Genomic DNA, 24426 nt, shown 5'->3' with positions numbered 1-24426 from the left:
ACAAAATGAACTTAAAGTAGAAAAAGTGAGCGGGCTCATTAGATGGCAGACTGACCCACATCAGTGTTACTGTCTATTATATTACTGGATTATTATTCCTGATGCATTACGGTGTAAACAGCCTTTTAATGCTGTCATCTACTTCACAAAATGATATTATATTGGGTGTGCATGTCAAATGTTAATCTGTAAAACTACAACTGTAGTGGAACAAAACTTCAGTAAAACTACAGACTGTGTTACAACAATTTATTGACATTCTCGAGTTTAATTACATAAAAGTACATTTTGTTAATGCAGTTTTGTTCTGATCCGCCAACATATTTTCGCAGTAAGGCCAAAGGATTTCTCACTTTCAGACAACTGCATGGAAACCACCATGATGTGACTGGAAGATAAATGAAAAACAAATATTTCTATTATCATCTTTAGAGTTATGCTAATACAAGGCATTACATGATTAAATCAAGAGGATACATTATACATTGCTGCGTGTCTTTATTATAAAAACAATGTCCTTTAATGTACAAGGCATGTTAAAGAAACACTTCAGTCATTCTTTGTCTTAGTTCGTTGAATCCGTGATGCTTGACACAGCACACTGCTCTACGTCGGTGTGTCGTTAAATAATAATTAAGGTGTAAATGGAAATGCGTCGTCTCGCAACGTTTTACTTTCAGTGCTCTAAAACCAAATTTGACTTTGTTTTGAGTCTAATTTTGGGTCATGCGGTGATGTGGGCTCACTTGGTTCCTATTACCCAAGTATTGATCAGGGATTTGGGCAGGGTCACAATTTTCAGATCAGGTAGAATCCTGTCCTGTTGCCGCAGGTCTGGTCTAATACCCAGGTGGATTTAAGCGGACTCTCTATCAGCTCTGATTGAAGGGTCATCACTGGAGAAAAATAACAGTGGCAGCTCGTTATTTGGTAGAGCATCAGGTTGTTTCCAGTCTTCTCTTTGTTTGGGTAAATTCAAACCACCCGTTTAACGATCGGGTCTTCCCTATCGGGTTCGGACCAAGTCTAGCGGTCTCAGGTCCAGTTGAAAGCTGTGTTTTGGATTTTTCAGAGGATGTTGTGATTCATGGCCAGCGCTTCAACCACTGAGCCCCTGGAACCACCTCTGTTTCATCAGTACCACTTCTGCTGACACCTGACCCCAGCGTCAGACTCCATCCGGATGAATGTATCACACATGGTTTGACGGTTCATCGCAGTAACTGTGTTCACATCATTTCAGTGTGTGACATTAAGCAATGTCTGGACTTACATCCAACACTGGAAGTAAAACGTTTCAGTGTTTAAACACATCTATGTCTCAAAATAAGATTTCCATGCATGGTATTCTGAGACCTGCTGCATGTTGTCATAAAAAAAAAGTCCCTTGACGACATAAATGTCTCAGGAAAAAATGTACGTATAAAATTAAAAAAGGAAATAATAAAAAATTAAAAAACAGGTTTCCTACTTTTTAATCATCATAGTCAACTATCCAGTCAGTAGCAGTACTTTGAGCATTAAAGGTGTTTTGATTGAATAGTGATTGTCATTTGATTTGATGGCTGGGGAATTCTGGGTTATGTAGTTGAATTAATCAATTCAGCATCAAAGTGAGTGTCAGGTGTGTTGAGAGCGGTCTACATTGTGGTTTTGAAAACTAAAGGCAGTCAGTTAGTCAGTCATATTCCACTTGCTGTAGCCAAACTAACACCTCAGGTCACTGGTAAAATATGCATTTTGCTGCAGTTATTCTGGTCTTTCAATGCAATTTTGGGATGTATTTGAGGCTTCAGTCAAAAGTCTGTTTTGGGAATGTTTAGACGTTGAGAGATCAGTTTCAGTTTTAAATATTTTGTGTCCAGCAGCAAAGAATATAATCATTAAATGGTTTATAGCACACTATAATTATAAGCAGATAATGTATATGGAGATTTTAAATGAGCAAACAGAGAACAATTGATTGATACAACATTGTAACACAGTTGTTATCATATAAAATATATATTCAGATTTCATCTAAATATAAAGTATCAAATATTTATTTATTACATTTACTGATTTTTTATTTACTTTATTTCAACTCTTCATTACAACTGAAGTCCCTCTCTAGAGCCAGTGTTTGGTTTGTCCATTCTGGGCTTCTGTGGAAACATGACGGTGCAACCTAGTGTTTTATAACCACTTTTAAACCTGCCTGTAAAAACAAGTGCTTTATAACACACTGACTGTGAGGATTTATTTGTGTGTGTAATACATCATATTTATTTATATTTCTTTTTCTTTATATTTAAGTTGTACTCTGTTATTAACTATTTATGTACTGTTACAGATGCTAGTTACTCATTGTTACACAATACATTAATCAACACTTAAAATGTCCTTATTTGCTTACAACTAAGTAATAGTGTGCTAAAACCATTTGAAAAGTGTTTATATGCTGCTTATGAATGCTAAATTGAGCTCACCAGAAAAAATGTGATCAGGTGATAGAAGTTGCTTTGAAAAGACAAATGTAACCACAGCAAATGATTAAAACCAAAAGTCGGACCTGAGTCCTGAAACCATCAGCAGCCTTTTATGCCGGGATCAGACTACACAATACGTTTGTATGTTATGATGGTCACTGTGTCCGGATCGTGAATTCTTGCAGTTGCTTGACTGCGAGACGCTGCAGACTAAAGGTCGGACCAATCACAGCTTTCTGTCTTTCTCAACTTCCACGGCAGACAACAGGTGATCAGTAAGGTGGCAGACACGAAAGAGCGAAAACGTTACGAATGTTACTGAACACATTTTAACAAGTCTGCAAAAAAGGAAGAACATTTTAATCCTGCCTGATTCCAGCTTTGCAAACCCACCACGCACCTGAAAACCTCCACATCGAAACCCACCGTTACCCATAATCACATCTACATCAGTTCTGAACTAATATAAGACTCACGACCTGACCAGAACGCTCATCAAGTATGCTCTGAAGTGGCCGCTGGGTAGTATGTGCAAAAAAAATGTAGACAAATGTTAAAAAATTAAAGAGGTCAATAAATAAATATGCAGTGACACAGGCACCCTCCAGGGCATTTGATGGCACGGACACACACTCACACCTATCCGAAGTGGTCACGGCGAGAGGAGGAATGACACAGGCGTCTTTTGGTCAGGATGTCGCGAGGAGTACCGGGCTGGATATCATGTGTTCTGATCTCGGCATTAGGCTACAGTGATTTTGACTAAAGTGACATCACTTCCACCTCCATATCTGCCAAACTGATGAGTTCTGAGATGTTGATGTTAGCTCTACAGGAAAAAGATACATGGAAACATTGTTTTCTCACAACCCCACCAGTCATCTGTTACCGCAACACCCCCGTCTCCCCTCCACATGTCCTCTGTAACCCGTCTTCGTCCCCGCCGACCAGACTTTTCATCTATCAGTGGCGTCTCAGGAGTTTGGAGAAGAATCCAGAAGAGGCCGGCTTGTCACTCTTAGCCTGAGCCTCCTCTTTGGCCTGGACCTTCGCCTCTCCCAGCCCCAGCTCCCCCTCCAGTTGCTCCAGCTCCGACTGGTCGAGCAGCTCAAAGTCCTCCACCTCGCTGTCCGAATCCTCGGTCAGCTCCAGAAGCCTGGTGGATTCTGGGAGTCTTGACTGCTCCGAGTCGCTCAGCGCCGATAGGCCGACCGCTGCTTCTATTCTCTCCTGGATGGCGGCTGTGACAGCGGCGGCGATGACGTCGCCCGCCATCTGGTGGACTAATTCCAGGGCCTGGTCGGTGGCTTGGCCTTTGTGAGGAGAGGGTGTATGCTTGGATTTGATTGGCTGCTGGGACTGAGGCGAGGGAAGGTCGAGGCTGAGGTCGTCGTCGTCATTGGTCGTTGCGCCGTTGTCTAGTGAGGGGAATTCTGGAAGGCCACCAGTGAACGCCTCTTCTCTGTCGAGGTCTGTGAGGTTGAGGTAAAAAATATGATGTTTTAAAGAGATTCATTGTAGAACAGCAAGAACTTGATGAGCAGTGACCGAGACGTTAACAAGAAGCACAAAATGTATGTCTGAAGACTGAACACTGGAAGTTCTGACTTAATAAAAAACATGATGTGGGAACGATAAAGGCAAACCCCTGATGTTTATCATTTAAAGTACGTTGCCACACAGCTGTTCAATCAGATGTGCCTTAATGTTTCTAAACCTCCATCTAAAAATCCACGTATCCGTCCGTAAGACACTGTGGAGCTGACAAACCTACCCTCTGAGTTCTCAGTCTGAGGTGTGTGTCCTTCTGACAGGTTGAAAGTACCGTTGTCCGTCCACGTCACGTCGGACACCTCTGTGTCCGACACGGACATTTCCTTACAGGCCGTGGAGTCGAGCTGTCGGAGGAAACACAGACGGAGACGTCAGGTTTTTGAGTGCAGGTCAGAGCTGGTGGAGCCATAACAAAAATATCCCATTTTCTGCTCTGCAAGATAGCTAAATATCTAAAGAACAGATAAGAATGTGCACATTACAGCATTTTTTTTACATACTGTGTTAGTGTTAACACCAATTGGGAAAAGAAAGGGGCTTAAATTACACTGGGAGGGTTTTCCAGTTTCCACTGGTTTGCTTGGTTGTGATTAAACTCAATCTACTGATGAAGGCTGCAGAATGTGATTAAGACTCCATTGGCAAGACCATTCGAGTCTAGTCCTGCTAGGTCCTGCTACAATGCTGACATAACGAAGCAAATTTGAGACTTCCCCCTTTTGAAGGGAGCCCACTCAGTGAATGGAAACTGTAACCAGGTGTTTGGCCAGGTGTTTGCAAGCTGATGTGAATCATCATCATCAATCATTTCAATTAGCTTTAACTGGACCCTGTCAGGCAACTGAGAGATAATTAGATTGAGATGAGATGATCAGCCAACCTTGGGAAACATGGAGGAGAGGTCTGACTCGATGCCCTCCTTCTCAGTCTGAGCCTGCATGATCCTCTTCTCTGAAAGGAAGAAAACATTTAGTTTTCTCGTCCACCGTCGACAATGAAAAGTAAAGGAGGAGCTGTCAGTTTTGTAGGGCAAGATTAAAAACAGGGACAAGGGACTTCTATTTACTCGTTTTGAACTATATCAGCACATTTTTAATGTGTTTTTGTGGATTAAAGAAATCAGTTGTTCAAACACTGTAATCGAGACTCCGTCCATGTTTTATTAAGTCCACGGTGTTTGCTTGCAAAGCACTTTTCTACCTGTCTATTCACTTGAGGAGCGCAGTGAAACATCTGAGAAGACCTTTATCCAGCTCATGAAAGCGCTTCCAGTCGCCGTTTCAAAGCTCTTTTGTTAACATCTACACCCTCGGTTTGTTTGGAACAAATAGAGGACAAAACTGTTTCAACATACGACAAACTGGCATAGTTACCGTGGTTCTCTTTGATTTTCTGAAGGAACTCCCCGATGCCAAAGTCCAGCTTCTGCAGAACTGGCTCTAGCCACAAACCAACATCATGAGATGAAATCAGAGGCCACAGGAAGACGCCCAGCACTGCATACAGAGGTCAACAAAGAGAAAAATACAGTAAAATCGTTTGACATACCGGCAAAAAAGTCATTTTAACTGTAACTTGTTAGGATACAGTCTCTGAGGCTACATGCTTCAATTCAAGTGTCATGACTCCATGAAGCTCAAAGCTATTAATATGAGTACAAGGTTCTTCCAGTGGGAGAAAGCATGAATTGATGCTATGATACAGTGTAATCACGTATTTGCTGGTGGCGACTTGCCTATGATGGCCTCTGGGAGACCAAAGTTTAACCAACCAACAAAGTTTGACCAAAGTTTTATATCTGCTAATATGTCACTGCTCCACCAAAAAGTCTGAATGGACTGATATCAGAGGCAACAGAGGAGCACACAAAGTAGTGAGCTAGAGGTCTATTTCACCAAAACCAGGACAACAAAGATGATGAATGTGCAAAATGTGCTTTAGTTTACTCACCTAGAATATATGAGATAACAATCCCTGGAATGTAGCGTCCTAAGACAGCAAAGAAGGTGCACAGACTGCAAACCAGCAGGCAAAACTAGAGAAAGAAAGCAAACAGAAAATGGCACAAATAATGTGCACTGATGTTATCTAATAGTAAGAGCTGAAAATGTGGAACTGTTCCTTTAGAATGCAGCAAATGATCACATGGACACTCTGGTCATGGAAGAACTGCCTTATAGCTGTTTCCTTGCAGTGTGATCAGCTATTTTCTGACAAGCTAATGCAGATGGTCAAGTGGTGAAATTGTATTTTAAGAATTACAAACTTCATGAAATTTTACAAAAAAATTCAAGATATCACCAAGTGACTAAGTGACTTAGCGAACAGGCGAGGTCAGTCTGCGGTTGTCTGCTGTCTCACCTTGCCTGGGTTTTGCTGTTTGAAAGCCGACGTCTCCTGGAGGAAGAGTTTGAGGGAGTCGCTGAGCTGAGGTCCAGTCCCAGACCGGCTATCCTGGCCTGGGTCAATGATCTCCCAGCTACAAGAGAAGACAGGTACAAGCAATGTTGGTCGTCTTTAAGATAACTCAGTCTTGACAGTGTATGCTGCCCTGAAAGTCTCAGGAGGAGGTCTGTCTTTGTTCCACCAATGAACCAGCAGATCAGTGACAAAGACCATTTTGTCATTTGAACATGAATTCAATGATCTTTGTTCACTCCAAGGCAGCAGAAACAAGCTATAAATGCAACGCTGACAAATCATCACCTTGGAAGTTGATAGGGTGAAGAATTGTTTCTTTACACATCCAGCAGATACGGAGCAACATTAGCACATGAGCAAGTGAGTCGACAAATAAGTGGTGAGTCAATCATCAGAAAATTAATCAACAACAATCCTGATTATCATTTAAGTCAATTATCAAGCAAAAAGAACAAACATTTGCTAGTTCCAGCATCTGAAATGTGCTGTTTTCCTGTTTCACATCATTGCAAACTGATTATCTTTTAATATTGATTGTTGGCCAGACAAATAAAGCACTTTGAAGACATCACATTGGACAAAAGTAACTTGTTTTGGGTATTTTCCACTAATATTTCTAAATTTATAGAAAAGTCAATCAGTTAATCAAGACAGTAATGAATTGGATGAGTAAATAATGAGGATAATCATCAGTTGCAGCCTAACTTACCCTGGTATGCTGACGATACTCAGCTTTATCTACCACTAAACCCAAAAACTGTCTGAGGCAAATTTAGACTCCCTGTCACTCATTCTCATCTCCTATTCTGTCACTCTCCAGCTTTGCAGCATCTACACCATGCTAAGCTAAACTAGCAATTCAAACAGCTCTGCCCCACCCTCTTGGCCATCAGTGAAGGTGGCGAGCTTGTGGGCCTGAAGTCATGGCTGCTTGAGCTGCTATGAGGCACAGACATTGAAACACAAAGTACATACATGACTATGGTTTGGTGAATTCTCTGTGACCATTAGATGATAAACCAGTTTGAAGTGGTAAAGCTCTCATCCCATGACCTGAAAAAGATTTTGCTTTGTCTTTGTAGCCTCCTCCGGGACTCTGAGATCACCTGACCGAGAACTGTTCACACTTGTTCAGTCTAGATTTTCAAATCACATCTTGAATCTTACAGCACCTTGTTCAATTTGTGTCCAACAAGGCTCAACTTGTTGGTATGTGTAGATGGTCACCATGTAATTACTGATAAAATATGCAGTGACTGTGCATTAAAAATAGTATCAACATTTGACGTGACCAATAGAGGGATTGAAGAGGTTTATTTGAAGGCTTTGAATTCTACTAGTTGAACGTCATCAATAAAATTTAGTCCAAGAAAAAAGCCAGTCGAATACAAATGTCATAGTCTAAATAAAGACGCCTACAATAAAACTGGCAAGATGACTTCACAGACAGGTGGCAGATGGGAAAAGGAATGTGAAATTGGTTTCCATGCTGTGGTACTGCTGGGAATTCTGGGCCACCTGGTGAGGTACGAAACTTTCCCCTCCACCTCAGGGGTTTCCAAAAATCATTTCCTACCACCAGCCGTCATGCTCGCTTCACATTAAACTGCTATAAATGGCACACGTGTGGCTCACATGCAGGTCATGTGCAATAAATAGACAGGATGTTAGGCATCATGGTCGTTTCTGTTCCACTAGCTTACCTAGCTGTAACCCAACAGGTTTAGTCATTGTGCCCACTACCGGACTGCACAAACAGAAAAATCACCAGACTGAGTCCTGTTTCCATTGTTCTTCAGACTAATCGACCCCAGCGTGGAACAGTGGGCTACATAACTTCCTCAACAGCTTTCATCAGATTAAATGACAAGTACTAAATTTAAGTCCAACGGAGAATGAAACTAAATGTCTGGTGGAAGCAGCATGGCTGAAATCACCATGGAGATCTGGTTAGAACAACAGCTGAGCTATAGTTTCTCAATTGACTGTTCAGAATAATGATGTTTAACGTGACTGAGATTTGCAGTATGTTTTTTATATATTGAATATATCTCATAGAAATCACATTAATTGCTGAGGAATATAAAAAAATGCTGAATTTTGCTGATTTTGTTTGTTTTCCTGTTCCAGCCTAAATCTCTGGTCTGTTCATACTGCTGCAGGACTTGATTTCATCACTTCGATTCAACAAATCTTATCACATATTATCATGTCTTCTCTTATCCGACCTCTTCTCTCATTATCTCATCTTTTTTTAAGTCATCTCATCTCTTCTTACCTCACCTCATCTCGCCTCCTCTTCTGATCTCATCCTAGTTCTTATTCATTTATCATTTATTTAGTGTACACGATGGAGAAGTGACTGTAGAACAAGTGCATGATTTATGCTTCTAGGAAGAGATCTAGTTTAACGTTGTCTTCTTGACACATTTCAGATTTATCCTTCCTGCTGGAAAACTTTTGGCATTCAAAGTGGTGCAAATTAGCATTTGTTGTCAGCTGCTAATGATGGAATCCTGTTAAGCAATACCCTTTCCCATAGTCAGTTTTCTTTACTGCACACAGCTGTTTAAGTCCATATTGACTGAACCCCAACACCCGTTCTCCCTCCATAACCTCATCCGAACCCACTTCCCCCTAAACATGTATCTGCTGCAAGAAACAAGCACGGGAGGCCACGAGAAGGAACAGTATCTTATGTACACCCACCACCCCTTCCACCTGACCCAAACTCCCAGCCTTGTCTCACATAACCCAGATGACCAAAGGTCAACCCGCTGCTCCCCTCTCGACTTCCAGGCACATGCCCCCTGTAGAAGGCTGATTTCCAGGGACACATGATGGGTCGAACATGTGACGGCGACACTGTGAGGCAATAAAAGCAGTAAGGGACTGACAGGGTAAGCATTTCTCTGTTCCACGAAAGACAGACGTCTTCGTGGATAATGAACTGTCAAGTTTTGCCACACCACCAATCACCTGCAGCGTGGAAGAGTAGTTCGTTACGGTTTGTTTTCCCACCGGCATGGAGACAAACGCTTCAAACGGTTCGTTGGCATGGATGAAAGTTTGGCCATGTTTAAAATTACGTCCAACTTGTCCTTTTTGCAGTCAAATATCATTTTTTATGAGTCTATGTTTTAAATTTTGAAAAGAAAAGATGTCCAGAAACTTGCCGTAAAGTCAGCTTCCAAACAAAGTTGCAAACAATTTCTTGGTAGTATTGGTGATTGGAGATCTTTTCTCCAGATGTTTAAGCTGTTCTAATTGCTACAGCTGGCTAGCTAGCTAGCCAAATTAGGAAATGCCTCTAATGTTGCTCTTCACATCCATCTCTTCTGTTATTTTCTTCTCATATCAGGACACATCATCATGAATTATGGCTCTAACCAGTTGTCAGCAGTAAATTTTATTAAATAGTGCTCAATTTTTAGAAAGCTGTGCTGTTGACGGTTGGTGACATGAAGGGAAACAGTAGCAGAGCTTTCCTTATTTTATCCATTCAGCCACAAACATAGGCCAAACCAACAGCAGCAATCGAACAACCCTCGAGATGACCCAAAATGTCATGCACTGTTTGAGTTGAGTTTGCAGTTGAGTCCACGTTGAGGTTGTCTGGGCTCAGACTGTCGGGTATATTTTCCCATCTGTCTGCCTCTGTCCTGATTTTCCAGTGAATTACACCTCACGGGTTGCAGATCCTGACATTTTCAGCCCCTCTGTCACATGCTGTGTGAACCCCATGAACACTTTGGATGCTGAAACGAATATATCAAGTTTCATTGCTCCAGATTATTACAGACCACCACTGACCTACACCATCCACTGGTGTGTCAGCCAATCAGTCAAGACGTTTTTCACCACCGTCTGAAGACTTCGGCCATCACTCCAGCTAAAAAATGTCCAACTTCCAACAGAGATCCTGACAACACGTCAGAGGACGAGAGGCGGGGAAGGAGGGCGGCGACACCACATGAGCAGCTGTCGGGCAGATATCACTTTTTACCCAATCAGTAATCTCTGAAACAACACAGGGAGCAGCGTGTCTGAGCCTTTAACAAGCCCTGTGACGGCGCTTTAAAAATAGAACGAGACAAACAATGCAAGGAATGGCGGCAAAAACATCCCAGGAGGGGGGGCTAAATATGTTTACCCACCTGTCTGTGTGGGTATATACCACAGAAACCTTGACTCTGATGCAACTAATACCTGTTTATGTTCTGCTTACAGTCTCATATACAGTAAGCTGACATTAATGGAGTGAGAAGGCAGCTGATCAAGTTTACAGTTATTGCCTTTGCAAAAGGCCCATCAGCAAGACACGAAGCCCGGAGCTACAAGTAACACAAGACGCCAGTGTTATGGACGAACGGGGAGCGATGACGCAACAATTTGCACCATCAATGCCGTGTTGTTGATCAGTTTAGACTGAAACTGAGAGTTAAACGTGCCCATTTTTATTTTTCTCTGTGACCCAACTCCCTTTGTCATGAGTTAGAGTTATAAAGTCTGTATCAACACTGCACAATCCAAGCACAAACAAAACCTTAATCCCTGATAGCTAATTGTCGAAAGCCCTAAAGGTTCGTTCACCCAAATCACAGAAAAGAGGGGGGGGTTCTGTTTATCTCCATTATCCTGGGGTTGAAGACATCTAGATAAATAAGACCCAAGCTATCTGCATGGCAAGATGCCACAAGAGGTAAGAGACAAGTACATATTCATGTGACAAATCCCTTAAAGACACAGCAGAAACAAGCCATAGCTCTTTAAGTGTCTCAAGTCATACCTCAGTCCTGCCCCACGATCTTCAGGAGACATCTCAAGAGCTTCAGGTACCTTCAGAAGACTTGATAAAACTACCAAAGGCAGCCAAACACGGGGCAGTCTGAGATATACGCTTGTGAAGCAGGGAACAGACAGCTAGAACTCGTCTTTGCAGTAGCACAAACTCGGGTTGAAACCGGTCTCGGGTATTACGTGCCGCACGGCGCGAGAGCAGCTTGTGTTTATCCTCAATGAAGACCCGGTCGGAGTATTTCAAGCGGCCTTGTCTAAAAATAACTCAGTCACACTACATTCCAGCTGGGAGGACAGAGGGATGGGGTTTTGGGGGTAGAAACAGTAACACCCTCCACACCACCGACACCACCAACCTCCCAAACACACCTCCTCTTGTGTCAGTGACATGGCCTGGACAGCCAGACGCGAGGGGACATGTGACTGACTCACTGATGTTTGTATGTTGATCTCAGTGTTTCCTAAACAGTCGTAAAAGTTTGACATTTAGGGAAATAGATTAGCAGGAGGCAGATGATCAATACTATGGCAGGCAGGCAGCTGGTTAACAGTTAGCCTGGCTCTGTGCAAAGGTAACAACATCCAGCAACCATTCCTTTAATCTGCACAAACACTAAAGTGAAACGCTGTTTTTTGGGGTCTGATTCGTCTGACTACGTCTTGGACCAGTATCTGTAGCGGTGGCTTCATAATTAGCATGCAGGCGTCAGAGCTAAAGGTTAAATCAGAAACAGGCTGAAAAAGAAAGGAAATGTTATGATGCGTGTACAAAAAACACATGTTGATCATGACATGTATGATTATAAACCAAGAAGATTTCTTCTACTTTGATAGAGATTTCAGCTCATATGCTAAAGTATCATAGCTGCTTATTTCACTTCAAAAATCTCCATTTTATCAGGTCAGTTCTATGTATTTCTATGAATACTTTTATATTTTGCAGTCTTACAAACTTTACTTCAACAAACTGAAAAATCTGCCAGTGCAGTAACCTGCTCCCAAACACAGACTCACAAAAAAGCAGATCTTCTCAAATATTTGAACAATTCTGATTTCTATTGTACACAGGATGAATTTTTCTCACACATTTCAGCTTCAAACTGAAGACAAATCTGAGGGAATACTTCCGTTGCTGAAGTTTTCACATGATTATGTCATGATGATGATGCTGCGCAGGTGGATGTTACTACACATATACTTTCTTGGAAGTTGCGCAAAGTTCTCGTCCTCAGGTGCTGCACAGATGGCCCACAGTTAGTCTTTTGGTAAACACAATGTTCAGAACTCAGAACGTTAGAGATGTTGGAGAATTGGAGATTATAATGAGACAGCTTTATTTTGCTGAAACATATAAGGTAAATTAAGATATTGTAACTTTGTCAGTGACTGTAATGTGATTACAGAACATTTAAAGCACATTGTGCGACTGCTGGCATGTGCTGAACTGCACTTTAAAGGAGCATTATTTCTATAAACATGCAGGCAAACCAAAAACTGTGATAAATGCCTGTTTTTAAGATGAGAAATCCCCAAATGTTTTTATTCTATTTTGACTCTTCTTTCTAAATGACTTGATCGCATCATTTGACTGTGATGAAACGCTGGTGGCCGCTTCGTTGTGTTGTTTTCTACCAGGCGGCCTCCGTCCAATCAGAGCGTTCGCTCTGACGCACACCTCCTCTGTGTCAAGTGATCTGATTGGCTTGACTGCTTCATGTCACACCTCTGAATCAGTTCCGTCAGAGGAGAAACAGCTGAGTCACACACACACACACACACTCACAGTAATCAGACACACACTGTGCTCAGGTTTCACAACTCTTAAGACACTTGTGTTTGCTGTGGGAACAAACAGCGGCACAGCGGGTGTTTCTTCGAAGCCATGAAAACAAAATCCACCATGTGACGGTTGTCCACATGTGAGAACGATCAGCTCTGCGTGTGTTTTCAATGATGCAGGTGGCGTAACTTTACTTACTGAAGTCGAGGCCTCATTTTCCTGAAACCTAAAAACACATGAATTAACTCACAGTCCAAAACAACAACATATGTTCTTCATCATCGCCTTCTACAAGACAGTATGAGCTTTTTCTGACCTGCTCAGCAGGGTGACAACACTTGTCAGTGCCTCCTCAAACACTTAAAAATGAATAGAAATTACTGTTTTTTAGTCAGCCACCTCTATGGTTCAGGTTTAGATACAGATACACTGGCTGATACATACACAATAATAATAATAATAATAATAATAATAATAATAATAATAATAATAACAAATGGGTCTCCAGCTGATTTTAAATGTGTGTTCAGACATGAGGGACGGTGATACAGGAGACCTTTTGCTTGGCAGCAGCATTTTGGACCACCTGCAAGCAGTTTAGGGATTTTAGACAGGTGAAAAGGAAGTTGCAGTAGTCAAGATGGAAGGAAATGAACGCTCTGTGCACAATGGACCCGAGTTTAGCAATGCTTAACATGCACAGAGCTGAGATTTGGTATTTTACCACACTGGAAGAAGAAAAAGTGATTTGTTCAAAGTGCCGTTTAACTGATATAGAAAATGAGCTCTGTATTGTTTTCTGTTTCTCTTTTCACAGGGAGCTTTGATTAGTGAGATAAAAACAGTTGCAAATATGGATGACGGCTTTTTTGTTTTCTGTTTTTTTTTTTGTATATCCATTACAGGAAGATTTTATGCTCTGTGAAAGTGTTTAATCCCACGTGGGGTGGGACAGATGTTTGGCATGATACAGAAATAAAAACGGCACAAAACTATACATATCTATGCATATTCTAGGTTTTGGACTGCATTCACCGCACACACACACACACACACACACACACACACACACACACACACACAGGACAGAGCAGGGAGGGACGCTGTTGGTTCAAACATCCCAGCTGTCAGCTCACATTTTGGGTCAGCAGCTAATCTCCCACAAGCCTTTGCCTGAGACTCGCTCTGAGCCTGATGCACAATTATCCGAGACACCTCTGACAGACAACAGCAGGTGACAACATGCAGCACAATCCCACCCTGCTGGCCAAATGTCACAGAGATGGGGGGGGGGGGCAGAGGGGACAGAGAGAGAGAGAGAGAGAGAGAGAGAGAGAGACATCTGAATTTAGGACAAAAGGACCCTGTAACGAGATGTATTCAACATAAACCGCAACGTCCTCGCTTGACCAGGACTTTGTTTTCCTGTCTGCCTCTCACCTGTACACTCACCTGTCCAACCTAATGCAATCCAGCACATTGGTTCTGCCAACACTGATCTCTATGAAGCTCATAATGTTCACTTTTTGATGACATTGTCAGAAATGTGTAAATTAAATCACATGTTTGTTGTGCTGGACTACATCATAGTGAGTCCTTCCCTTTTACATACATGTGGGGGTCAGAATATTAGAAACACCTCTGAATGTGATGCAGCCAAAGCAAAAAAATGAACTGAAGGTGCAACGTGGAGTTTTCGTGTAAACAAGCACAAGCTATGTTTACGTTCAGCACTGTTTACATGCACGTCTTCTTCTTCACCATCGTTGTTGGTGCATTTCTTGACGCTTTACTGCCACCTGTGGATCGATCGTGCGTGTATCGCATGTGCATGTGTGTCCTCGTGTGCATATAAAAGATAAACAAAACAGGGACACAGACAGAGAAACAGCTGCAGTTTTCCTCACTGCATTGAGTCTTTCTAACTCTGGTTGGTGCTGTTAGTGTGAGATGGAAAGCACACTCGTGATGTTTGTGTGTCTTTGCATCCAAACACTCTGTGACTCGCCCCTGACCTGACTTGGACTATCGGTTATATAACTCAGATGTGTTGCATCCAGCCTGGCGCCCACAAATCCCTCTCACCTCTGCTGAATCCCACCGAGACATCAGAGCCCCCACCACTACCACCACTGCTACACTTTCACACACACACACAATCACTCTGTGTGAACCAGGCTACCAATGTGACTCACCCACCACCCCTCAGTCGGCCACATACCAGACTAAGTCGGCCAAATGGCTCAAATCACCATAATTAAAGCAGATATTAATTTCCAAAACAGCTGGGAAACATAAATAAAACAGAATGTGACAACTCAACTGAAAACAGCACAAAGTCAATATATTTAATGTTTGACCGCATCAGCTTCATTGATTTTTGTAAATATCTACTTAATCTGAATCTGATGCAGCAACACATTTCAAACAAGTTGTGACAGGAGCAACTAAAGACTGAGAAAGATGTGGAACGCTCCAAAAACACCTGTTTGGATCATTCCACAGGTGAACAGGCTGATTGGTAACAGGTGATAGCATCATGATTGAAAGGCTCAGTGGTTCACAGCGAGGATGGAGCGAGGGTCAACACTTTGTGAACACATGATTGGATAAAGAGATTAATACCTGGACTCAGGAACACTTCATCTGTCAGTTTGTTTGGAAATTGATTTTGTGCTATATGCTGGACTATCTATCTATCTATCTATCTATCTATCTATCTATCTATCTATCTATGTGTCTGTCTGTCTGTCTATCTATCTATCCATCTATCTGTCTGTCTATCTGTCTATCTATCTATCTAAAGACTAGCTGCCAAGTCCATGTGTGGACGAAATAAAGTTTCACACAGTCATCTATCAAAACGATTAAACAGTTATGTATTAGCAACATGCTAACTTGGTTAGCAGTAAACGGCTCATAGAAAAACTGCTGAATCACAAATCAGCATTTAATAAGAGGAGTTCCAAAGCTCAACTGTTATTTAAGGTCAAGATGGAAGCTTCATGTCAAAAATTAGAGTTTTTAGAGACAACTTTCACTTTTTTATATTTCATTAATCATCTGCATATTAATAACCAGGACTGAAACATTACCCTACTCAGTATAACCTCTGGCATTTTGATCCTCTGCTGATATTCTCCACTGTGTGTGTGTGTGTGTGTGTGTGTGTTTAAGGTTGTGTGGGGGGGTTTGTTGAGTCATTCATTCTGTCACCGGAACAAACTGAATGTGCTCAGGCTCCACCAAGTGGTAAAAGGTCAAACGTAAAGATTTTGGAGGAGTGACCGCGTCGATATGTTGCACATTTCTTCAACAAACTTACAAAGAAAAAAACAGGACAGTGAGCATCTGTGATAACTTCATAAAGATCTGAGAATGTAGTCACATTTTTTAGGCAAAGTTATCAGTCATAGTCCCATACAAAGCTTCCAGCTGATTATTCTGACAGTCCAACAGCCACAAAACCCCAAAACATTCAGCATCAATTCTCTGGAGATTTTGAGAAAAGTCAGAATAATATGGGGAAAAAGTCAGATGCGTTCAGCGTTCAGCTTAAGATTGAATTGAAATGGATACGAATTTCGTGACTGTAGGATACAGTTTGCACACTTTTTCAGACTTGTGTTTGGACTGCAGTGTTTCCTGTGACTGTTTCCGCTCACTGTGAATCAGCTGATGAGTTGGGGAACTTGGTTTGGTTTCTCATCGTGCGGAGAAAAATCCAGACGAGCCAAGACGCAGCTCTACTAACCGTGTGACGACGTTCACTTCAGTTCACCTGGGATTGTTTGAGACCACCTCCTCTTGCAGGTCTCGGTCTGGCTGTGAGTCCAGAGTCATAACACCCTCTCGTGACTGTGCTCTGTGCTTTTTGGTTAAACCGAAAACTTCAGGTCTTCCTCATCACTCGTTTTGTCTCACTCTGACTCCGGCTGTGAGATTTCTGACTATTTCTTGAAATATTTTTACTTTATTCTCAAAATCTCAAATTTTGTTTTTCCCTACAGCGTCCCAAATACTCCATCATAGCTAATCAACTAATCTCTCACGTCAATACTTGTGTGTCACAGGGTGAGGATGTGATTCGTGACTTGAAACTGTACGTTTCAGTGTTTGAGTCATCACACGGTTCAGTCTCAGAGAGGATTAGATTAGACGGTCATGTGTGACCAATCAGCTCTGCAGCTTCTCAGCAGTGCAGTCAGGTTCAGGGTGAGCGTACTCTCAGAAAGGATGTATGTTCGACACACCTGTGCATTCAGAGTGACACGACACTCATTTCCTGTGAAGGAAACTGTCCTCTATATCAGAATGACTCAAAATATAAGAGAAATCTTTAAAAGTCATCAGCAGGTAGCTTATAGAATAAGTGAATAAAATACAATTATCAGGTTAAACTGACTGATTATATGATTAGTCTAACTAGGCGACCCAGACTATCCTGTAGCGACAAGCTAAGCTAATTAGCTAACCTGCTGACCTTCGAGGAACTTGCATAAATAAAAAAAATACATTTAAGTATTTTTTGACATTCTTGTACTGTACAGTTGCATTTGTAAGTTTCTTCTTTGCCAATCAAATTAGCCGCTAGCCAACTTCTAACTCATAGCATGCTTCATAACTCATCTAACTTCAAACCAATGAGATGATCCCTTCCTTCAGCGCAGAACTGCCTCGCAGGTATTTTTAAAAACTGAAACTCTGATCTGTAACCGCTGCCAAACACCAAACACACAAACAAACATCCATCTCAGTTTCCTACCTTGCAGTCATGCTGCGCCACAAGAGAGCTCCTGTGGAAAAGAAGAAATCTATTATTCATCATCACTGAGTAGGTCACATCGCTGGAAACGCCACAATAACCAGAGTAAAGTGGCTCATAAAAATAAGGCTGCTGTATAAACAGATCATGAACGACAACATAAAGAAGCTGCTGCAATAATATGAAATATGTCTACATGCAAGTTGTTGACAAATGCTGTCCATTCATACACACTTCTGCATGTCTGCACACCTGCTTGCATCTACATTACACCTGGTTATCAACTGTGTATTGCATGTTTACACAGTGCTTTTAAATAGGATGGTTTAAGTTCTGTGTCTGGACGTTTTGCATTAAGATTTCCCTTCACTGGATCTGAGAGGCCCAAAGCATGAAAACAGCCCCCGATCAAAAGTGACAGAAGTATGTGGACAGGAGGACATTATGTATTTCACAGCTCAGTAAGCAAAATGGTAAACCCCTTGACGCCTGAATTTATTTAGAATTATATCAAAAAATTAATTCTTTGTGTTTTTGCTTTCAAATTGATCCTAAATTAAGAGGAGTTTGTTCATTTTTCTGTAGCACATACAATAGATATGAATTTAGGTAGGTTCACCAACTAGAACAGGGTTCAAACAAACAGTATATGTCCACTTTTTTCAATGCTTAAATGCAGTAAAAACATCTTTTTTGTGTATTCAAAATTCATTATTTAATCAACAGCCACAAAATTTGCTCACAACCATTACACTGTAACAACAATTAGAACAAGGGGTTCTTTCACTTTGACCGGTCCGACGAGAAACCAGTGCTTGCAAAAGGTTCCTAGGTGTGTGTTGAATAGTCACAAACCGGCATCAGAGGAATGCATGCGCGATTCAGCTGCAATGTGGATTAAAGCGGTATGATGTGAATTCACAACAATAGGCGTTAAGGGGTTAAGAAGATCTGATCTGCTCGCTCCTGTGAGTGCTCTCTGTGACTACTGGAAACAGCTGGATGTGGCACTGAGTGAAGTACATCCAGGCATGTCGCAGGAAGCCGAAGACAAACAGCACAGCCACTATATGTAAGTGTTAAAGTGGACTTTCTCTTTACTTGGTGTTCATTAAGGCTCATTTGCTGGTTTGGCAGCGTTACAATCGACCAATATTAAGAGCACATGGTCGGAGCCACGGCTGTGCATCTGGATAAGTGCTGAGGAAAACATGAAACTCTCATTTCTCCGGGTCGTAGAAAACTACAGTGATGAATTGCATCTTGTTTTCATTTCATCGCTGACATGAAGAATGCACGTGTCTGATCAGGAGGGCAATAGTGAGCGGGGTGAGGCTGATGAGTGACCATCTGCGTCTCATCTTCGTCTCAGCCTCGTCCTGACTCATCACGCTAACGAGTCACCATCAGGGTGAAATCATCCGAAAATCTGGACTCGCGTCCGGCAGCTTGGATAAACTGCTGCCGGTGTTCTACAGCCGAAGACTTTCACTGATTCATTGTTTGGTCTATAGAACATCAGATCATCGTCACAATGGGAGCTCCAGGTGACGTCATGAAAGTCTTCTTTTGTCTGACCCAGAGAGCTGCTGGTTAAAGCAAATATGAGCAGACACATTCATTTACTATCAATACTCTTAAAGTGACAAAGGGCTTAAGCGACGCTCCTGGTTATATAACCAACGGGGTTGCTTTGAATTTGTCTGATCGCCTGTTTGTGTTTCTGGACGTGTCCTCAGATTTCAACAAATAACTTGCTTGATTAAATTTCTGCCAGGACTGATGGTCAGAACTACGAAAACAGACCCAAGAATGGTGAGCCACAACTCTCCTTTAAGCAATTTGTCAAATACTAATAGTTCTTTCAGGTAGAGAACACCTGTGTAACTAACAAAGCAGCAGTTCCTGCTGGGACACTTGTTGTAACTCGGGGTATACAAACAGTAACTACTCGTAACTAATGTTATACTATCAGTATCTAAATGTCTAAAACTGCAACGATCAATTGTCAATTAATCTGCCAATTATTTTCTTAATTAACCATCTGGTCTATAAAACGGCCCGTAGCACTGTTAAAAGGAAATACAAGGTGTTTCTGTGTTACCTGTGGATCTGGCCCGAGCGATGTCTCTGGCGGTCGCAGTGACGACCAGCAGAGCCAGCAGGACGGCCAGGAGGCTGTAGGCTCGTAGAGGGCTGAAGGCCACAAACCTGAAGAGAAACAAAGCAAAGGTTCTGCTGGAGTTAGTCGTCATCTTTGCTATTGGACACAGCTAGAAGGAGCAGAAGTTTACAGTGTTGAAGGATGTTAACAGGTGAACCATTACCTGTTCTGATATCCATGATTATCTTCTTTACTCATTGCTGTCAGCATCAAAATGATGCAGGACTACAGAGGCCTCGCTTGTGGTATAAAAGACCTTTTTTATTTTGGCCATCATTATTATGACCATCATATTATTATTATACTGGCTAATTATTTCCCTTTGAGTGCTTCAGCTGTTCTCAAGGGAAAATAAAGATCGTGCTGACCTTTATTTCACTAAAATTCAACTTGGGTCCTTTTTTTTTTGTTTCTTCTTTCTTTCCTTTCATTGTTAATGATTGAGAAAAACTGTGGGGTGGGGGGCCTAAACATCTCTCAGCTTCTGAAGAGGGAGATGCCAGACAAGGTTTGAGAATCACTGGAGTACTTTATGGAAAAGTACTGCAGTAATACTGAAACAGACAGGACAGGACATGTCCTCAGTGCTGTCTCTCAGAGTTTTGGGGATTTAAATTGAGGAGAAATCACAAATAAATTACACACAATTAGTTTTTTAGAGCTGATTATGTTGTTTTATGTTTACATTTGACAGTTTTTAAGCTTAAAGGATGAATTGAAACGAATATAATTTCTCCACCAGACTTATGGAAATAAAATTCTCTCCATGTCTAAATATCTTTCTAAGAAAACAATAACACATCCCACACTTGAACTAACACTGAGCTCATTTTCTCTGCATTATTTCTGGGAATTGGGCTCTCTTTGAGCAGTCTGGGGACGTTATACAACAGCAGGAATATGTAAAAACGCAATACATTTTAATTTGACCACATTTAGCCAAGCAAAAATTAAATAAAGTCTGTTTTTCCTCACAATTAAATAATTTGAATCCTGTAAGTGTGGAGGGAAAAGATGTTAAGAAAATAAAACTTAACCATCAACTAAACAAACAAAATGTAATGAGTCCGAATACAAAATCGACAGTTTGTTATTTGTGTAGTGAGTAATGTGTGTGTGCGTGTGTGTGTGTGTGTGTGTGTGTGTGGGCAGGGGCTCATTAGGGGGACTCTGGACTAATGAAATCTTGGCTACGGCCCTGAACAGGCTTTACATATTGATATTATAGTGAATTTATCGGACTCCATGAGAAATTTTGAAAACAATTCAGAGCAAACAGGATAAACAGAGAAAACTATTTACGAACCTCTGTGGCACCTTGTCAGTAGTGACACCATGAGATAGAAAGAAAACCAAAAAATAAAAGTAACTGGAGACAAAGAGCCATTATTATCCCTTAAAGAAAAACATTGGATTAGAATATTATACTAATTCTGAAGGAAAAGGGGATTTAAAGAAAAACACTAAAATATCTTCACTTTATTTAAGAGAATTAAGAAGAATTATTCTGATGTTTAGCTGAGGTTTGGGGTCAATCCAAATCTTAATTATTTGTCCTGTAATTAACAGGAGCTCCGTGTTTTCAGGATGGGAGTCTGTGTGATATCCCTGCGTCATGATGCCTACCAGAGCACCGCGCTGGCTGCAGCAAACAGGGCTGAAGTCCTGCACGGTCTCTGCTTCCAGTTGACCAGGCCGGTGAGACGACACCCTGCGCGGCCGGGCGGCGTCTCCTCCCCGCGGTGTTCCCGGTTCAGCGGCCCCGAAGGCCCGGCAGCCGCCTCCCCACCGCCCGCGGCTACTGCTTTCCGGCTGGCCAGCATTGGAAAACGACCGGGGCCCCTCCGGTCTACCGCTCCGATCCTGCTGCAGAGATCTGTGTCAAGTTCATCACACGATTTATGACTGTAGTTCCTGCTGGGTGCTGGGTTTTTCAAAATAAAAGTCATTGAGTTTGGAGCGAGAATTGTAAATCGGTGTTAGAAGTGGGACAATAAAAGGCTATGTTACCTGTTTACTTAACTATAGTTTCGCAAAATGTGCAGTTTTTGAAGTTGGAATGACAAGCAGTTTGCACAGAAAAGCAGTGTAGCCCTGGAGATGAGGGAATAAAAGCACATTTATTCCCCAATATTTTTGAATTTTAGCAAATAATTGCAATTTCCTTGTGAAATTAGTGTTTTCACTGAAAGAAAAATGAATTTCTAAAGAAAAATACAAACGTGAAGACAGCAAGTACAGGATTTTGTAAGGAATGTCCTTAATGTGCGTTCTTGTATTTGTTTTAATTAGACAAACAAATTAAAATATATTTTTAGATGTGATATCACTTTGTCATCTGGAAATTCAGAAGAAAAAGTGAAAACTTTCCAACTCTGTAAGTAAAAAATCAAAGGCGTTATGACAGATATTATTGTGAATGTTTTTGCTTCGATGTTACTAAAAAAAAGGGCAACTCACGCCCTTTATTATGAAAGACAAAATCGCCACACTTCCGGTCTCGCTCAGTCCACTTCTCTCTGACTGGAAACGGCTCCAGACTTCAACTGCTGCTTGTTTTGTTGTGGTTCAGGCCATTGACGTCAGGTTTGTGTGTGTGTGTGTGTGTGTGTGTGTGTGTGTGTGTGGATTTACCTTTGAGTTATAATGTAGTGATGTTGTTAAAAGAGTATTTTAAAAGGTCTCTTTTGTGATGATGCTGCTTGTGTGTAATTTGTTGTTTTTGTTGAGTTCACCATGTAATCGGTGACTTTGGTCGCTGGATTGTAGCTTCATAAGAAATCCCCATGGTGTAACTTTCTAGCCTAATTATCAGTTAGCCAAGTAATTTCTTTCTTTTTCTTAGTATTTCTGGAGCTTGTTGCTGTGAGAGGCCTGATATCATCCTGTTGTTATCAGAATAAACGGCCGGTTGGAGCAAAAAATGCTGCCACACAAGATGCGGTGTGTATCGGGCAGGAGTGGCTACAGGCTGTGTTAACGTTTGTTTTGGCTGGTCAGCCAGCAAATGTGGTCACAGATCCGCCTTTTTGATTTTGCCAAATTCCAAAATTCAACTCTGCAAAAGAACAGCGAGATGAATGCAGGCGGTGTGAGGAAGGCGCTGTGTGATAGACAGCAGACTGGGCCACTTGCCACACACGACGGAGTCAGAATGCAGCACGTTGGAGAGTAAGAGGAAGCTAAGAACTACAAAGAGATGATGATGACCCATTTTACGCTGCTGCCTGCACTGTTCTGGACCCGAATCAAGAGCTCAGAGCTCGGTGCCAAACCGTGATCTCCAACAACGACCTGCTCCACTTTCCACTCCGCCACTCCATGCCAGTCTACTGTTTCCAAGGTTAAGAATGAACTTTCATCCCCAAATCACACTTTATTAAACAACCCAAAGAACCCAGAACTACAGTCCAGAAGATATTAAACTGGGTCACGCTCAAACTGAACTAGTTCATAATTGTTCCTTCTGGCCACGCTGGTAGTTTACTGACACCTTAACTGTCCGAAGCTGAACCAGGTCGTGTGTGTGTGTGTGTGTGTGTGTGTGACAGCAAACTTCATGTTGCATACAAAGGTGCAGAGTCACCAAAGTTTTCATGCAAACAGGCAGATTTTTATGTGAACCATCACAAGAAGTTGTAGAAATCCACACCCATTCATTCATAGATTTTCAAGCGCGTGCGTGCACACACACACAAACACACACACACACACACTAATGTAATGCAAGCACTTGTGCACAAGGTTTGCATACTTGCACACACACATTTTAGCATTATAATACAGGCACACACACACATACATAAACACCTACACACAGCCATTAACAGAGAACTGTAGATGTTAGAGGTTGTATTTGTGTGTGTGTGTGTGTGTGTGTGTGTGTGTGTGTGTGTATGTGTGTGTCAGCCACTAATTGGACTGAATTTCACTGAGCAACAAAAGATCAGGCTCGAAAATTCCAGCTCTGGTTTGTACAGGCTTTGCTTTGTTGTCCCTTCGCCTCTGTTCTCTTCTAATGCTGTGTTAACAGATCTCTCTCTCTCTCTCTCTCTCTCTCTCTCTCTCTCTGTCTCTGTCTGTCTTTCTTTCTGTCTCTCTCACTTTCTCTCTCTTTTTTCATGCGGCCCATGAAAGGCTTTTTTGCCCCAAACGAAGCACCGTTACCCCAACGGCTCAGAGGCAGGCAAACCCCAGAGGCCAGAACTCGCGAGGGACTTCCCACATCAACTCCCAAATCTCTCTCTCTCTCTCTCTCTCTCTCTCACTCTCTCTCTCACACACACACACACACACACACACTGCAGGAGCCCATTGGACAGCCACAATGAACCCCAGACCTTCAGTGGAGTGGACCATTGTCACTGTCTCCATCTATGGGAAACTTGCCGTGTCCCTCGGTGCTGAGCCTGGACCCGAGCTCTTGGTTGGATTTTTCTGTTGATCCCGAGGCAGGATAGAGCTTGGGGGTAGG

General features: G+C 42.0%; 1 protein-coding gene across 1 annotated transcript; it reads right to left on the bottom strand.

Moving 5' to 3' along the window:
- Positions 1-240: 240 nt before the first annotated feature.
- On the bottom strand, positions 241-21775 carry retreg1 (reticulophagy regulator 1). The gene is made up of 9 exons (XM_041949090.1): positions 21579-21775; positions 19893-19999; positions 17789-17819; positions 6384-6501; positions 5973-6057; positions 5396-5518; positions 4903-4973; positions 4243-4366; positions 241-3940 (listed from the first exon to the last, which is right to left on the bottom strand). Exons 1-9 carry the CDS (start codon positions 21773-21775, stop codon positions 3432-3434), a joined length of 1365 nt encoding a protein of 454 aa, XP_041805024.1. The 3' UTR covers positions 241-3431.
- Positions 21776-24426: the final 2651 nt, after the last annotated feature.

This window comes from Chelmon rostratus, chromosome 12 (assembly GCF_017976325.1).
Source record: "Chelmon rostratus isolate fCheRos1 chromosome 12, fCheRos1.pri, whole genome shotgun sequence".
In the NCBI taxonomy this organism is placed as follows: domain Eukaryota; kingdom Metazoa; phylum Chordata; class Actinopteri; order Chaetodontiformes; family Chaetodontidae; genus Chelmon; species Chelmon rostratus.
The sequence above is the reverse complement of the archived record's forward strand: the minus strand, read 5'-3'. Positions and strand labels throughout refer to the sequence as shown.